Raw genomic sequence first — 16,315 nt, 5'->3', positions numbered from 1 at the left:
TTGGGGAGGCCCAGTTGTTGGGACCTCATAGAGCTCAGCAAGAGGCAGAATTGGTCTGTACTATCAGACGGAGGATGTCTGAGGCGTAGGACCGTTAGAAGGGTTATGTAGACCAGAGTCGAAGACTCTTAGAGTTCTCTGCAGGCGACCATGTATTTCTGCGAGTTTCACCCACGAAAAGGGGTGGAGAGATTTGGCTTCAGAGGTAAGCTAGCTCCGCGATACATTGGCCCTTTCCAGATCTTGGAGAGGATTGGAGCGGTAGCTTATCGACTGGCACTATCGCCGTCCTTGGCAAGCGTCCATGATGTATTTCATGTATCTATGCTGAGGAGATACATACCCGACCGACACATGAGTTGACAGATATCTCAGTTCCTGTTCAGCCTGACGTCACTTATGAGGAGATTCCGGTACGGACTTTGGGCCGGAAAGAGCGTCAGTTGCGGAATAAGACTATTCGGCTGGTTTAAGTCAGATGGTAGCATCATTCGGACGAGGAGGCTACGTGGGAGCTCGAGGATATGATCCGAGCTCGATGCCTCCATCTTTTCACATGAGGTATGTGAGTCATTATCATTCAACATTTATACTTTTATCTGTTGTTAGTACTTTCTTATGGTAGATAACGAAATTTAAGGACCAAATTTTTATTAGTGGGGGAGAATGTAAAATACCGAAAAAATATCGAATAATGATAAGGGAATTTTCCGGAAATTTTAGAAATTTTTCTGGAATTTTTCGGAAACCGTATGAGCGAGTTTACGGGGATGAAAATTGGGCCCCGGGAAAGCTTGTTTAGGCTACCCCATTTAAATGAGGAAAAGTTATTTTTCTTTTCCTTTCTTATTCTCTTTTTCTTTTATTTTTCTTTTATTTTTTTTATTATTTTTTTTATTTCCTCAGCCGAAGCCGTTTTTGCCCGAGTCTTCTTCTTCCCCCATAGCATGTTCTATTTTGTCGCTTGTTATGTATCTATGTTTATACCTTGTGATTATTGTCATGAGTACCTTAGTTCCTAGAGTAAGTGACATACCATGCTTTACTGAGTTTAGGACTAGATTCTGAATTTTTTATTATCTGACATGTGTATCTATATTTTTATATCATACCTGATCTGTGTACCTAGACCTTTTGCTTTGATCCATGTACATTGTTGGTACATATTTTATGGAGGTGGATATGTTCAGGACCTAGGTTGTTATACCATAGAGGACCTGTATACCCTAGATTTGTGGATTTGACTTACTTGTACTAGGGTACACATTTTTATATATATATGTGGATTTGGTTCAGGATATTTTCATGCTTAGTTTTCATGCACCATTCGCATGATTGCATGCTGCGTGATAGGCTGCTCCATTATTGTAGAGCATATCACCAGTTTCATCACTGTTCGGTGCTCCGTTGGTCCGCTCATGGGTAGCGTGACGCAGCGTTGTAGCACGTCAGTTTTGCTCTGTTCGGTGCTCCGTTGGTCCGCTCAGAGGTAGTGTGATGCAGCGTGGTAGCACATCAGGGATCCCTCCCCGTCATGGTGTACCGGGAGATGAGAGCATTGCGCTCCCCCATTTATGATTTGGGGTAGGAGTATGTGTGTACTCCGACAGCATCCCGTCCATTCGGTCACTCATCAGGAGCAGTGATGTCAGAGTGCATGGTTGTTACAGCCCTACCTACTCAGTCTCACCATTGTGTGTGAGATGACAGACTGGCATCAGGGGTGACCATGTCATTGACATCATATGCATTTATTGCATTTATTTACTTGTGTTTGCTGCACTTATATGCTGCATTTTGGTGGATGCATTTATTTGACATGCATACAGGAGGTATATTGTGTATCTGGTTTGACGGCCCTTTTGTTCTGGATAGGAGTTCCTGGTGAATACAGCTTCCTCAGTTACCTTTCAGTTTTGCATATTTCCTATATATGATTAGGAAGTTGTATTCCATGTTTATTGCTGTTAGATATTTCTTACTAGACATGTCTATTGGTATTCGCTGAGTTGTTGAACTCACCCCCGTGGATACTATTTTTTTCAGGTACCAGGTTGGTTATGATGTCTCTTGGAGTATCCTGTCTGTTGATCCCCACGTCACCTCAGAAGATCTATCAGTTCATTTATGTTTTGATTGTTTTATGTGTCAGTGTGTTTAGTTTGTGCTCCGGTTTTGCTTCTGGAGTTTTGAAGTTGTTATGTGGTATTTTGTATTATTGTTGGTTGTGTAAGCCAAGCCGGCTAGCAGTTTTGTGTTTGGTTTGTATTTGGTTTTTGTCATTTTCTGTTGTGTTTTGGTTTTGGTACAGCCGAGTGGGCTGCTTTCCATATAATTGCGTGGTTGTGTTTTTATTGTATCAGCCGAGTAGGCTGTATTATAAACTGCGTGGTTGTGGGTATATTCCAGCCGCATGTGGCTGATGTATATTATGTCTGTAGAAATACTTCAGATTGTCACCCGTACAGGGGAGGTGCTGCCGAAATTTCTTCGGGCAGGGCACTACAAAAAAATTGCTTTTTAGGGACAAATTTTGGGACGAATTTCTTTAAAAAATTCGTTGCAAAATATTTTGCGACGAATTTTGGGACGAATTTATATTCGTCCCAAAAATAGCGTTGCAAAATTTTGGCGACAAATACATAATTTCCGTTGGAAATTTTTGCGACAAATTTCAATTTTCGTCGCAGAATTCGTTGCAAATCTGCAACGAACATTAATTCGTTGCAAATTTCATAATTTTATATCTGCGACAAACAAATTTTTTCGTCCCAAATTTGCAACGAAAATTTTTCGAGGCAAAAAAACGTAACATAATTACAAATAAATATCGGCCAAAAAATCCTATTTTCTGCGTAAATTTGCGACAAAAATGGATTCGTCGCAAATCTGCAACGAATCTGGATTCGTCGCAAATCTGCAACGAATCTGGATTCGTCGCAAATTTGCAACGAATCTGAATTCGTCGCAGATTTGCGACAAATTTAGATTTGTCCCAAAAAAATAATCATGACTTTACAAATTTGCGACGAATCTGGATTTGCCCCAAAAGGTGTTCCTAATTTGCGACAAAAAGCTAAATTTTGTCCCAAATCCGCGACGAATTTTGGAACGAACATGATTCATCGCAAAAGTTGTTTCTTTAATTTGCGACAAAAAATTGATTTTTGTCCCAAATCTAGGACGAATTTTGGGATGAATTCATATTATAAATTTGCGACAAAAATTGATTTGTCGCAAAATTTGTCCCAAAAACAAAAAAAAAATCCAAAATCTTTCTTGATTTTTCTGTTATCCTGTTTACATATTACACTTACAACATCTTCAACAAATTATATCCAATACATCCATATCCAACATCCAAAAAAATCATCCCAAAACTAAACACATCATATCCAACACATCCATATATCTTATATCCAAACAAATCATCCCAAAACTAGCACATCATATTCATATATACAAATAACCAAAATCCAAACAACAAGTTCAACAAATCATAATATCCAAACATGAAAGTTCTATCATAATCCAAACAACAAATGTAACAAGGCATCCAAAGGAAAATAAAATACATATCGTCACGTCTCAAGAGCTTCGATCGCCTTCCGTGCTTCTTTTCCTGCATCAAATTACAAACAAATAATAAGTAACATTTATAACTAAAAAAATGTATCAAACGTATTAATGATATCTGTATTTAACATTTACATGCATCCTATTTCAAATATTGATATGATCGCTTCCCCAATAGAATTGTGAAATTCAACAACAACAAAAAAAAAATGCAAATAATGCAAATGACAGAAACCAACTAACCTTGATCATGTTATCTGTTTTCTCCTTCTTCTTAAGCAGCTGAAGGGCTTCTTTCTTCCGGATTTTGATGTGCTCCACCTCTTCCTTCTCTCAAGTAGTAGCTTCCTGATTCACACACACTGAATTAGCATTTTTTTTAAACATCAATTCACTTTTAAGCTCAATCTCAGTTTCATACCTCAATCTTCTTTTGCTTATAAAGTTTAATTTCTTGGTTGTAATTTTCCTTCAGAGTCTTAGCAATCTGAGAAATTTGACATATGCTTGAGAACAGAGAGAAACATAAAAATTATTCAAATTGAAGATGCACACGAAAATATTCCATTTTGCTCCTCCTCATAGGGAGCTTTCTGCTCTTCTGCCATGTTCTTCCACTCCTCTCCTGCTATCTTTGAGATCTGAGGTAGGCACGCGCCATAGTATTAACAATAAGCCACCTAAGAATTCCAGCAACATATTGGGTTTTCTAAACTACATACCTCAAGGATGGTTTTCTTCTCTTGTAGCAGAGCTTCACGGCGTTCTTTCGAGAACAAGAAGAAAGCTGACATCGGATGTTTTGCTTCAAAGCATCCTTCTCTTTCCTAAACCAAAGATATACTGCATCAGTTTGGAAACCAAAATTTGATCTTTTGCGAATGATATACATTACCTTACTTTCTTGCCCTCTTTTTCAACTTCCTGTTTAGATAATCGAACCACAATAAGAACAGTATGGGTTTGGTTGATAAAAAGACTGGATGTTATGTTAAACTAATTTATTCACCTGTTGAAACTGCAAATATTGTTCCAGCAACTCCATGGCGGTCTTCTGCAAATGCTCTTTTTCCAGTAGCTTCATTGCTTCTTTCTCTCGATTCTCTTGCTTGACGACTTCCTGGTAGGCCTCCTTCTTCTTTTGTCGCCAAGGCCACCAGCGGCCATCGAGGCCCGATAGCGGCATATAGGAGGCCAGAAGATGCCTTTAATGGTCGGCAGAGGGCCAGCAAGGCATTACTCCGACAACCCACGCGTGCCGTGCAAGAAAAGCCGGCGCGACCCAGTAGCGGCCGCCGCCTTACGCCCTAGTAAGCTTGGGAAAAAAGAGAGGGGAAGAAATGCACTTTACCTGCTGGAGATCGCGACCGGAAAGGGATGCAGATGGTTGCGCTACCGCCGCCAACAAGTTGATGGAGAAGAGGAGAAAAAGAATTAGGGCAGAATAGTAGCGATCGGGAAATATTGCGACGCATTTATTTTGATTTTTGAGAATTTTAAATTTTGTGACGAACTTAACAATTCGTCCCCAATTTGGGACGAACTTCCAGGTTCGTCCCAAATTAATAACAAATTCTAAAATTCATCCCAAATTTAGTTTTTTATTTTTTATGTGATACTTTAAAAAATTAAAAGATGATCCTAGAGAGCTCGGAATGATATGAAACAAGTTTCTATGGCTACGTATCATTGTCCTAATATTACTAGAGGGCTCAAACAAAATTTTTAACTAATACACCGATATTTATAAATTTTTGGAACAAGATTTTAATATTTATTACTAGTTCAAAGAATAAAAATTATAAACATCTGTGTATTGGTTAAAAATTTTATTTGAGTCCACTAGTAATATTGGGACAACGATACGAACCCATAGAAATTTGTTTCGTGTCATTCCGAGCTCTCTAGGGTCATCTTCCAATTTTTAAAAGATTAACCTAAAAAAACATATTTTTGCGACAAACTTGAAATTCGTCCCAAATCAGGGACGAACTCAGAAATTCGTCCCTAATTTGGGACGAATTTCCAAGTTCGTCCCTAAAATCTATTTCTTAGGTTAAACTTTTAAAAATTGGAAGATGGCCCTAGCGATCTCGGAATGACACGAAATAAATTTATTTGGGTTCGTATCTTTCTCCTGATCTCATTAATGAGGTCAAACATAATTTTTAACAAATATACTGATGATTATAAATTTTTTACCCCGAACAAGTAATAAATATTTGATTCTTGTTGCAAAATTTTATTAACATCAGTGTATTGATTAAAAATTATGTTTGGGCACATTAGAAAGATCACAAGATCGATACGAACTCATAGAAACTTGTTTTGTGTCATTCCGAGTTCTCTAGGGTCATCTTCCAATTTTTTAAAGTTTAACCTAAAAAAACAGATTTTTGCGACAAACTTGAAATTCGTCCCAAATTAGGGACGAACTTCTGAGTTCGTCCCTAATTTGGGACGAATTTCAAGTTTGTCGCAAAAGTTAATTTTTTCAAAAATCAAAATAAATGCGTATAAAATACGGAAGATGGACCTAGAGAGCTCGGAATCACGTGAAATAAGTTTCTATGGGTTCGTATCGATCTCCTGATTACAATGATGACCTCAAATATTTTTTTCACACAATATATTTAGGTGAGTGATTTATGGATATCAAAACCACCTAATCATTTTCAAACTCTAACTCTTTTTCACCAAGTCTTAAGGTTTATAGAGTCCATCTAATTATTATTACGATTAAAAAATTTTATTAGTTATTTGAGGCCATCATTGTGATCAGGAGATCGATACGAACCTATAGAAACTTGTTTCATGTGATTCCGAACTCTCTAAACCTATCTTCCGTATTTTATACGCATTTATTTTGATTTTTGAAAAAATTAATTTTTGCGACAAACTTGAAATTCGTCCCAAATCAGGGACGAACTCAGAAATTCGTCCCTAATTTGGGACGAATTTCCAAGTTCGTCCCTAAAATCTATTTCTTAGGTTAGACTTTTAAAAATTGGAAGATGGCCCTAGCGATCTCGAAACGACACGAAATAAATTTCTTTGGGTTCGTATCTTTCACCTGATCTCATTAATGGGGTCAAACATAATTTTTAACAAATATACTGACAATTATAAATTTTTTACCCCGAACAAGTAATAAATATTTGATTCTTGTTGCAAAATTTTATTAACATCAGTGTATGGATTAAAAATTATGTTTGGGCAAATTAGAAAGATCACGAGATCGATACGAACTCATAGAAACTTGTTTCGTGTCATTCCAAGTTCTCTAAGGTCATCTTCCAATTTTTTAAACTTTAACCTAAAAAAATAGATTTTTGCGACAAACTTGAAATTCGTCCCAAATTAGGGACGAACTTCTGAGTTCGTCCCTGATTTGGGACGAATTTCAAGTTTGTCGCAAAAGTTAATTTTTTCAAAAATCAAAATAAATGCGTATAACATACGGAAGATGGACCTAGAGAGCTCGGAATCACGTGAAACAAGTTTCTATGGGTTCGTATCGATCTCCTGATTACAATGATGGCCTCAAATATTTTTTTCACACAATATATTTAGGTGAGTGATTTATGGATATCAAAACCACCTAATCATTTTCAAACTCTAACTCTTTTTCACCAAGTCTTAAGGTTTATAGAGTCCATCTAATTATTATTACGATTAAAAATTTTTATTAGTTATTTGAGGTCATCATTGTGATCAGGAGATCGATACGAACACATAGAAACTTGTTTCATGTGATTCCGAGCTCTCTAAGCCCATCTTCCGTATTTTATACGCATTTATTTTGATTTTTGAAAAAATTAATTTTTGCGATAAACTTTAAATTCTTCCCAAATCAGGGACGAACTCAGAAATTCATCCCTAATTTGGGATGAATTTCCAAGTTCGTCCCAAAAATCTATTTCTTAGGTTAAACTTTTAAAAATTGGAAGATGGCCCTAGCGATCTCGGAATGACACGAAATAAATTTCTTTGGGTTCGTATCTTTCACCTGATCTCATTAATGGGGTCAAACTAAATTTTTAACAAATATACCAATGATTATAAATTTTTTACCCCGAACAAGTAACAAATATTTGATTTTTGTTGCAAAATTTTATTAACATCAGTGTATTCATTAAAAATTATGTTTGGGCACATTAGAAAGATCACGAGATCGATATGAACTCATAGAAACTTGTTTCGTATCATTCCGAGTTCTCTAGGGCCATCTTCCAATTTTTTAAAGTTTAACCTAAAAAAATAGATTTTTGCGACAAACCTGAAATTTGTCCCAAATTAGGGACGAACTTCTGAGTTCGTCCCTGATTTGGGACGAATTTTAAGTTTGTCGCAAAAGTTAATTTTTTCAAAAATCAAAATAAATGCGTATAAAATATGGAAGATGGACCTAGAGAGCTCGGAATCACGTGAAACAAGTTTCTATGGGTTCGTATCGATCTCCTGATTATAATGATGGCCTCAAATATTTTTTTCACACAATATATTTAGGTGAGTGATTTATGGAGATCAAAACCACCTAATCATTTTCAAACTCTAACTCTTTTTCACCAAGTCTTAAGGTTTATAGAGTCCATCTAATTATTATTACGATTAAAAAATTTTATTAGTTATTTGAGGTCATCATTGTGATCAAGAGATCGATACGAACCCATAGAAACTTGTTTCATGTGATTCCGAGCTCTCTAAGCCCATCTTCCGTATTTTATACGCATTTATTTTGATTTTTGAAAAAAATTAATTTTTGCGACAAACTTGAAATTCGTCCCAAATCAGGGACGAACTCAGAAATTCGTCCCTAATTTGGGACGAATTTCCAAGTTCGTCCCTAAAATCTATTTCTTAGGTTAAACTTTTAAAAATTGGAAGATGTCCCTTGTGATCTCGGAATGACACGAAATAAATTTCTTTGGGTTCGTATCTTTCTCCTGATCTCATTAGTGGGTTCAAACATAATTTTTAACAAATATACCGACGATTATAAATTTTTTACCCCGAACAAGTAATAAATATTTGATTCTTGTTGCAAAATTTTATTAACATCAGTGTATTGATTAAAAATTATGTTTGGGCACATTAGAAAGATCACGAGATCGATACGAACTCATAAAAACTTGTTTCGTGTCATTCCGAGTTCTCAAGGATCAATTCATCATTTTTAAAGAACCTAAAAATAAATTTTTACTACAAAACCATAAGTATAGAACAAATGTTTTGGGATTAAGGTTCAGGAAAATAATTTTTCAAATATCAAAATATGAATAGAGTAGAATTGTGAACTCAGAGAGTTAATTGAAAGACAGTTTCTATGGGTTCGTATCGATCTCCTGATTACAATGATGGCCTCAAATATTTTTTTCACACAATATATTTCGGTGAGTGATTTATGGATATCAAAACCACCTAATCATTTTCAAACTCTAACTCTTTTTCACCAAGTCTTAAAGTTTATAGAGTCCATCTAATTATTATTACGATTAAAAAATTTTATTAGTTATTTGAGGCCATCATTGTGATCAGGAGATCGATACGAACCCATAGAAACTTGTTTCATGTGATTTCTAGCTCTCTAAGCCCATCTTCCGTATTTTATACGCATTTATTTTGATTTTTGAAAAAAATAATTTTTGCGACAAACTTGAAATTCGTCCCAAATCAGGGACGAACTCAGAAATTCGTCCCTAATTTGGGACGAATTTCCAAGTTCGTCCCTAAAATCTATTTCTTAGGTTAAACTTTTAAAAATTGGAAGATGACCCTAGCGATCTCGGAAAGACACGAAATAAATTTCTTTGGGTTCGTATCTTTCTCCTGATCTCATTAATGGGGTCAAACATAATTTTTAACAAATATACCGACGATTATAAATTTTTTACCCCGAACAAGTAATAAATATTTGATTCTTGTTGCAAAATTTTATTAACATCAGTGTATTGATTAAAAATTATGTTTGGGCACATTAGAAAGATCACGAGATCAATACGAACTCATAGAAACTTGTTTCGTGTCATTCCGAGTTCTCTAGGGCCATCTTCCAATTTTTTAAAGTTTAACCTAAAAAAATAGATTTTTGCGACAAACTTGAAATTCGTCCCAAATTAGGGACGAACTTCTGAGTTCGTCCCTGATTTGGGACGAATTTCAAGTTTGTCGCAAAAGTTAATTTTTTCAAAAATCAAAATAAATGCGTATAAAATATGGAAGATGGACCTAGAGAGCTCGGAATCACGTGAAACAAGTTTCTATGGGTTCGTATCGATCTCCTGATTACAATGATGGCCTCAAATATTTTTTTCACACAATATATTTCGGTGAGTGATTTATGGATATCAAAACCACCTAATCATTTTCAAACTCTAACTCTTTTTCACCAAGTCTTAAGGTTTATAGAGTCCATCTAATTATTATTACGATTAAAAAATTTTATTAGTTATTTGAGGCCATCATTGTGATCAGGAGATCGATACGAAGCCATAGAAATTTGTTTCATGTGATTCCGAGCTCTCTAAGTCCATCTTCCGTATTTTATACGCATTTATTTTGATTTTTGAAAAAAATTAATTTTTGCGACAAACTTGAAATTCGTCCGAAATCAGGGACGAACTTAGAAATTCGTCCCTAATTTGGGACGAATTTCCAAGTTCGTCCCTAAAATCTGTTTCTTAGGTTAAACTTTTAAAAATTGGAAGATGGCCCTAGCGATCTCGGAATGACACAAAACAAATTTCTTTGGGTTCGTATCTTTCTCCTGATCTCATTAATGGGGTCAAACATAATTTTTAACCAATACACCAATGTTTATAAATTTTTGGAACAAGATTTTAATATTTATTACTCGTTCGGCATAAATTTATTTTAAACATCTGTATATTGGTTAAAAATTTTGTTTGAGCCCACTAATAGTATCAGGACAATGGTACAAACCCATAGAAACTTATTTCGTGTCATTCGAGCCTCTTCAGCTTCCTAAATTTTAAATTATCATAATAAATATAAATTTTACCTTGGCTCAAAATTTGATGAATATATATTCATCGCCAATTTGCGATGAAACCAAAGATTTGTTGCAAAAATTTATCTGTTTATCTCTGCTTCTGCGATGAACAATTTTTTTTGTTGCAAATTTTATAAATTTTCCAACGAAATTTATTTTTCGACGCTGATTGGCAACGAATTTTGCGACGAAAATAAATTTATTGCGAATTTGCGACGAATTTCTTTCGTTTCTATTTTTGTTGCTAATTTGCGATGAATTAGGTTTTCGTTGCAAAATTAGTCGCAAATTTGCAACGAATATTATTCGTCCCAAATTTTCGTCCCCAAATTGTAATTTTTTTGTAGTGGGGACTCCCCCGGGGCGTGACACTTCAAGATCTTGGAACATCTGTTTTAATGAAGTAATCCGGTCTTATAAATTTATTCAATGTCCAGATGAGTCTTGTGTATGACGAAAATGTGACGGTATTTCTTGTTAGCTAGAGCCCTAGAGCCAATCATTTGATGATTGTATTTTGGACTTATTGTATCATATTCTATATAAATAAAGGCATTTGGTTTTTGGTTATTATACTTACTTGTATTGGTGCCAAATAAACTAAGTATAATAACGTCCTTGAGTAGACGGTTCTCACCTATATCAATCGGTTAGTTGAACCGATAGTGAGATGATATAGGGAACACTACTCTTAATCATTCCTAGTCGAGTATTAACATTCAGGGACAATGTTAATGCAATAAGACTAGCATGTAGGTCAACTCGATGACTTGATCTCACAAGTCATGGATATAGAGATATCAAGTTGACACATGGGTATGCATTAGAGAATGTATACTGAATGACCCGCCATGAGAAAGTATCATGGATCGTTATATGAGTGTCATATACTTTCTCATGTGGCTATTAGTATGACTACTAGTCCTTAGACCTGAAGTCACCATGGTTCCCTACATAAGGAGTTATGTACTTTGGTTTCGTCAAACGTCACCCGTAACTGGGTGGACTATAAAGGCGATTACTGGGTATGTAACAAATTATGCGGAGGGATGTGAGTGATGTAGATGGGATCTATCCCTCCTATATGACGGGAGAGACATCGGTATTCTTGATAGAGTGAGACCACGAAGTGCATGGCCATGCCCAAATGAGTCAATATAGGATATTGAGCTCATTTGATTGAGTGAGTCTACTTGGAGTTCAAGATTTAGATTGATTAGAGGATGACACGGTCTATGCCTCACATTGATTAATCTAGATGTCTAGGATAGAAGGACACTTGTCATATATTGTGAGGAGTCACAATTAGTAGTCACAAGGTGATGTTGGATCTCAACATTCTTGTAACATGGGGAGTAATGATGTATTGCTAGATACCGCTCATTACTTATGTTTCTAAATGAGTTTAGGGCATTGCCAACGTTACAAGAACCTATTGGGTCACACACAAAGAACAAGTGGATGGAGATTAGGTTCATATGATGAACCAAGAGGATTAGATTCATTTGATGAATCAAATTGGATTAAGAGTAATCCTAATTGGGCTAATTGAGTTGGACTCAAGTTGATTCATGTGTTCAATGAGTCTAATTTAGATTATGACTCATTGAATCAATTTAATTAAATGAATTAGATTCATTATATTAAATTGGCTTGAATTAAATAGTTGGATTAGATCAACCATGAGAGAGATTAAGTCAAGTTTGACTTGACTTGAGAAGAAGATGAAGAGTCAAGTTTGACTTGACTTTATGCCACCTCATTGGTGAGTTGGCATTAAGTGGACCAATGATGATGCTCCACATCATCATGGTTACTTAAGTGAAGTGTCACCTCATGGGAGTTACCAAGAGTTGTGACTCTTGGTATCCCATGGAGGTTACAAACCACTTAATTAGATGAAAAGAGTTTCATTTTGCAAGTGTAACTCTCATTCAAGTGATCTTCCTCCTCCTAAGCTCTCTTCTTGCTCCTTATCTTCTTTTGGTCGTGGGTTTCAAGCAAGGGAGAAGAAAGGAGAGTGAATCTAATCCAAGAAGAAAGGTTAGTGAAAGTCACATAGAGATTTTAGAGGAGTGTGTTCTCTTCTTTTCCTTTCTTCTTCTTCCAATCCTACCCGAGAGCCCTAGAGAGTGCTAGCACACTTGTGGTGCTCTCTTCTCCATCCTTGAGTGTTAGAGAACACTTCTTGTTCGTGTGGATATCACTAGAGAGTTGTCTACGTTGACAACTTTGAGATCCGGCGTACCGTTGGACGAGTGGGATTTGCGAGGGCACGCTTCAAAGGTATAAAATGTTTTTCCTTTGTAGATCTACTGTAGATCATAGTTTTAAACTCGTACTCATATTTTTAAAATCTATCCTTCGCACGAGATCCAGTGGCATGGGTGATTCGTGGTTTCCGCGACGCGAAAAGCGATTTTCGCGGCCCACAAATCCCAACATTTCTTGTACTATACGTAGATAATATTTTGTTAATTGGCAACAATGTCAAATTGTTGTTAGAAGTAAGGGTATGGTTGTCCAAGCAATTTGATATGAAGGACTTGGAAAAATGTGGACATATTCTTGGGATCAAAGTAATAAGGGGGGTCGCAAGAAAAGAATGTTGTGTTTATCCCAAGCTTCATATATCGATACTATCCTAGCTCATTTTAGCATGTAAAATTCCAATAAAGGTTTTCTACATTTTCTGCATGGAGTATCTTTATCTAAAGAGATGTCTCCTAAGACATCAAAAGAGATAGAGGAAATGAAGGTAGTTCCTTATGCTTCAGCTGTAGGAAGCCTAATGTATGCAATGTTATGAACGAGACTGGATATCTATTTTACCATGGGCATGGTTAGCAGATATCAAAGTAATCTAGGATAGAGGCATTGGACTGCCGTAAAACATATATTAAAGTACCTGAAAAGGACTAGAGATTATATGATGGTTTATCAAGTAGATGATTTGCTCCCTGTGGGTTACACGGATTCTGACTTCCAATCAGATAGGGACAATAGTAAATCTATCTCAGGTTATGTTACTTTAGGAGGTGGAGCCATAGCATGGAGGAGTGTTAAGCAGAAATACATTTCAGACTCCACCATAGAAGCTGAGTATGTGGCAGCCTCTGAGGCAACCAAAGAAGTTGTATGGATCAGGAACTTCTTGATGGATTTAGATGTGATTCCTGGTTTTCCCAAAATCATCACAATTTATTGTGATAATAGTGGTGCAGTAGAGAACTCGAAGGAACCACGAGCCCATAAAGCAAGTAAACACATTGAGCGCAAGTACCACCTGATACGAGACATTGTAAAGCGAGGAGAAGTTGTTATCGCCAAGATTGCATCAGCAGATAACCTGGCAGATCCTTTCACTAAGGCCCTTCCGGCGAAAGATTTTGATCGGCATGTTGAGGGGATGAGAATTAGATGTATGGCAACATTTATGGCAGCATAGTCTTTTAGTATAAGTGGGAGATTGTTAGAATGTATACTAAAAGTCTAGCTTTTTATATAAACATTTATTTTTGAAATAAGAATCACATTGGTCAAATGTCTATATTTATATACTAAATGTAGTTGTTCATTTAATTTATATTGAAGATAATATGGTGTGTGGTGTCACACAGAAGATTATGTTATTAGTTCCTTATAAATTATAAATAGTCGCTCACAACTAAGATGGAGTGGGACAAACCATTGGAATGGTTGTAGTGTAATTTGGTATTAGTTTATCTTGACTATAAAATTACACTAGTACATTTTGAGTGTATTGAGCAGGACCATTTGAGGTTGTTCTTTTTATACTGACTGTGAAAAGAACAAGATCTTTGTTACTATGAAAGTACGTACTCTTAATCATAATATAATAACAAGCACGTGTACTTAATATTTATTTCTTTAATTTATCAAAGGGTGAGATTTAGTTCGTTAAATCAATATGCCCAATAAGTTGAGAAATGATATTATTTATATGGTGTGTTGTTGATTATAGAATGAAACTGTATCCTAGTGATCTAGGTTGATGATGCCCCCTTGAGGAGCTCATAAGGATTGTCATGTAAACCCTGCAGGTGGACTTAGTCTGACATGACAATAAGATTGAGTGGTACTACTCTTGAAGCTAGATATTAATTAAGTGAGTTGTCAGCAACTTATTTAATTAATGGACATTCGATATCTTAAACACAGAGAGATTAGCTCACTCATGATAAGAAGGAGCCCATATTGTAATATGGGATTGGTGCGGTAGTACAATAATAACTCTTTTGTGGTATGAGTTTTTATTGATGAACTTGAGATAGGTGTTCAGGGCGAACATGGAAAGCTCAAGCTCATCAGGAGACCAAAATCAATTCCTCCTCTCGGTCCCTGTTTTAGCCTCTTATTTATAAAGCCTTATATCTATCCAAAGTCCAGCTTCTTAACCAAGCTTAAGGGCCACCCACATCCTTGCTTAGAGCGCAAGCAAGGGGCCGGCCAAGCCAAGCTTGGAGCTCAAGCTAGCACTACAACAAAAATGACTTTTCGCAGCGTGCAAAATCACCTTCCATGGCGCGCATTACACGCTGCATAGTTTAAAGTGGTTGAAAGTCATTAGTATTGGCAGCATGCATTGCACGCCATAGAAATATCATTTGCAGCGAGCAATACACGCTGTGGAAACACCTATTAACGACATGCAATGCACGCTGCAGAAACACCTATTGACGGTGTGCAATGCACGCTGCCAAACCTAACAAACAACAACTATCCACAGCATGCAATGCATGCTGTGAAAACTAACAACAACAACTATCCACAGCATGCAATGCACATTGCGAAAACTATAAAAAACAAATACAATTTAACAAATACTAACTACAGTTGCATCATTTAACAAATACTTTCTCAGTTGAAACATTCAATTACAGCTCCACAATTCTCAAACAATCTTGAATTCCAATTTAACAAATACTTCAACAAAATAAACCCAAACCCAAAATGTGAAATTAAAAAACAAAACTAAACAGAATAAAAGTCACTATATTTTATCATCCAAATAGAAAGATTCAATACAAAAACAAGATGCATAATCTCTCACAAACTAGCTAAACATAACAACGACTAAACTTTCAATCCACAAATCAGTAGAACATATATCAATTACACAAGACTATAAATTTAGATAACCATGCGACTGTGCTTCCTATTACATCATCGAGAAACTGCATTTCCTCATTTGGTCGAATTAGATCCACCTTCTCCACCAAAATCTTATCAACCCATACTTTCCAACAAGATCCACCAAGAACAACATGATGCACTTTTGTGTTTGGATTTGTGGACGCAATTTGACCTTCTGCAACAAATAATCCATCAACACACCAATGAAGCAACTTGCATTAGTATTAGCACGGATATCTCCACGACTCAGATTCTTCAAATTTGACTGTAAATAAACAATACAAAGTTATTAATTCTAGCATGCAAATTTTTAATAATTTTGTGGTTTAAAAATGCATATTGTGAAGATATTTACCTGAGCAGTAGCTAAATGTTTATTAACATTATGAAAATCACCACTTTTGTTTTGCAGCATCATTGATATCACAATTGCTATTAACTTCATTCCCAATACCACTGCCAATGTCACCACTGCCAACCTAATTTTACAAATAAATTGTGTCAAACAATGCCAACATATAAGTGTAGATTCCAAATTAACTTATTTTATGTATATTGTTTAATTACTAA

At 35.8% G+C, this 16,315-nt stretch overlaps 1 protein-coding gene across 6 annotated transcripts; it reads right to left on the bottom strand.

Annotated features, from left to right (window-relative positions):
• Positions 1–3,428: 3,428 nt before the first annotated feature.
• Positions 3,429–5,032, bottom strand: LOC121969859 (high mobility group B protein 6-like). Of its 6 annotated transcripts, XR_006108683.1 has the most exons (7): positions 4,928–4,942; positions 4,586–4,781; positions 4,472–4,500; positions 4,299–4,403; positions 3,998–4,217; positions 3,820–3,924; positions 3,429–3,622 (listed from the first exon to the last, which is right to left on the bottom strand). XR_006108683.1 is itself a non-coding variant. In XM_042520138.1 (6 exons), the coding sequence occupies exons 1-4, from the start codon at positions 4,760–4,762 to the stop codon at positions 4,056–4,058; spliced, it is 366 nt and encodes a 121-aa protein (XP_042376072.1). In that variant the 5' UTR covers positions 4,763–5,032; the 3' UTR covers positions 3,429–3,622; positions 3,820–3,924; positions 3,998–4,055. The 6 variants fall into 6 exon arrangements, 5 of the variants coding, with proteins under 5 accessions (XP_042376072.1, XP_042376071.1, XP_042376073.1 ...); XM_042520138.1 differs by lacking the exon at positions 4,472–4,500 and having other exon boundaries at positions 3,998–4,063; positions 4,142–4,217; positions 4,586–5,032; XM_042520137.1 differs by lacking the exon at positions 4,472–4,500 and having other exon boundaries at positions 3,998–4,063; positions 4,132–4,217; positions 4,586–5,031.
• Between the last annotated feature and the right edge of the window lie 11,283 nt (positions 5,033–16,315).

Source organism: Zingiber officinale, chromosome 4A (assembly GCF_018446385.1).
Source record: "Zingiber officinale cultivar Zhangliang chromosome 4A, Zo_v1.1, whole genome shotgun sequence".
Classification (NCBI taxonomy): Eukaryota; Viridiplantae; Streptophyta; class Magnoliopsida; order Zingiberales; family Zingiberaceae; genus Zingiber; species Zingiber officinale.
Note: the sequence above shows the minus strand (reverse complement) of the source record. Positions and strands in the feature narration are given on the sequence as shown.

Coding starts and splice junctions, on each gene's coding strand:
- LOC121969859 (XM_042520136.1), bottom strand. CDS start 4,762: ATGCCGCTATCGGGCCTCGATGGCCGCTGGTGGCCTTGGCGACAAAAG. Junction 4,404..4,585: donor AATATTTGCAGTTTCAACAG/GTGAATAAATTA, acceptor TCTTTGGTTTAG/GAAAGAGAAGGATGCTTTGA. Junction 4,218..4,298: donor AGAAGAAAACCATCCTTGAG/GTATGTAGTTTA, acceptor TGCCTACCTCAG/ATCTCAAAGATAGCAGGAGA.